General features: G+C 65.0%; 1 protein-coding gene across 1 annotated transcript in view; it reads right to left on the bottom strand.

Moving 5' to 3' along the window:
• RNF213 (ring finger protein 213) overlaps positions 1-954 on the bottom strand; it is a 134,056-nt gene that overhangs the window by 87,181 nt on the left and 45,921 nt on the right. Inside the window, exon 21 of the mRNA XM_015559756.1 lies at positions 446-946. Coding sequence (XP_015415242.1) covers positions 446-946 — 501 coding nt within the window. The remainder of the gene's footprint in view (positions 1-445; positions 947-954) is intronic.

Raw genomic sequence — 954 nt, 5'->3', positions numbered from 1 at the left:
AGAGAGAAAGAGAGAGAGAGAGAGAGAGAGAGAGAGAGAGAGAGAGAGAGGTGTTCCAAATCCTGTGCTGGATCTCCCTCCTCCTCACACCTGCCCACACTGTGCGGGTCCCACGCTGCCTCCTAAACCCTCGTCCTCAAAGAGCAGAAACCGAAGACCCACTTCCCAGGCGCTCAGACCCACTGCCCCCACCGCTCGGAGCCCGGCCTCCGCTCTGCACAGACACGGCCGGCGAGAGGGCCGCGCGGCCCGGTCCCGCACCCTTGACCCCCACGCAGGCGGTCACACTCCCAGCAGAGGGCAAGGCCGGCCCCGCACACTCAGCACCGGGTGAACGGGTGAACGGCAAACCGCACACTCCCACCCCGGCTTTCAACTCCAGAGCCCAGGGCTGCCGCCCCGAGCTGGGCCCCACCTGCGCCCGGGGCCCTGGCCAGTAACTCACAATTCTTAGTACAAAGTCGAGAAGACTGAAGTCCCCGGTCAGTCCCAAGGCCTCTTTGACCTCCAAGATGACCTTGGCCGCCCTGGCAGACCGATCCAGGTGATGGTACTCCCTGATCTGCCCCACTCGCTCCTGGATCCAATCCCCCGGGTCGCTGGGGTCCAGGGCCCGCATGACGCGGAGGTCGGACGTGAGGTCCTCGTATTTATCCACAAAGTCGCTGAAGATGGCGCGCACTTCCCCGAAGGTGAGCTCGCCGGCCTTCAGGTCCTCGTACAGCTTCCTGAACTTGGCGAGGCAGGGATGGTACAGGGTGGCATAGGCATCCTCCATGTCCAGGAGCGGCCCTGACCCCGCCGCCTCCTCCTCCTCCTCCTCCTGCGTGCCCTCCGCCCGGGCGGCCTGTGCCCAGAAGGTCCGGAAGACGTGGCTGTCCTTGAGCGAGTCCGTCATCGCGGCCATTTCTCCGACGCGGGCGCTCAGGTTGTAGTGCGTCACCCTCTCCATGG

Source organism: Myotis davidii, unplaced genomic scaffold (assembly GCF_000327345.1).
Source record: "Myotis davidii unplaced genomic scaffold, ASM32734v1 scaffold211, whole genome shotgun sequence".
In the NCBI taxonomy this organism is placed as follows: Eukaryota; Metazoa; Chordata; class Mammalia; order Chiroptera; family Vespertilionidae; genus Myotis; species Myotis davidii.
This window is presented reverse-complemented; position numbering and strand designations above follow the sequence as displayed.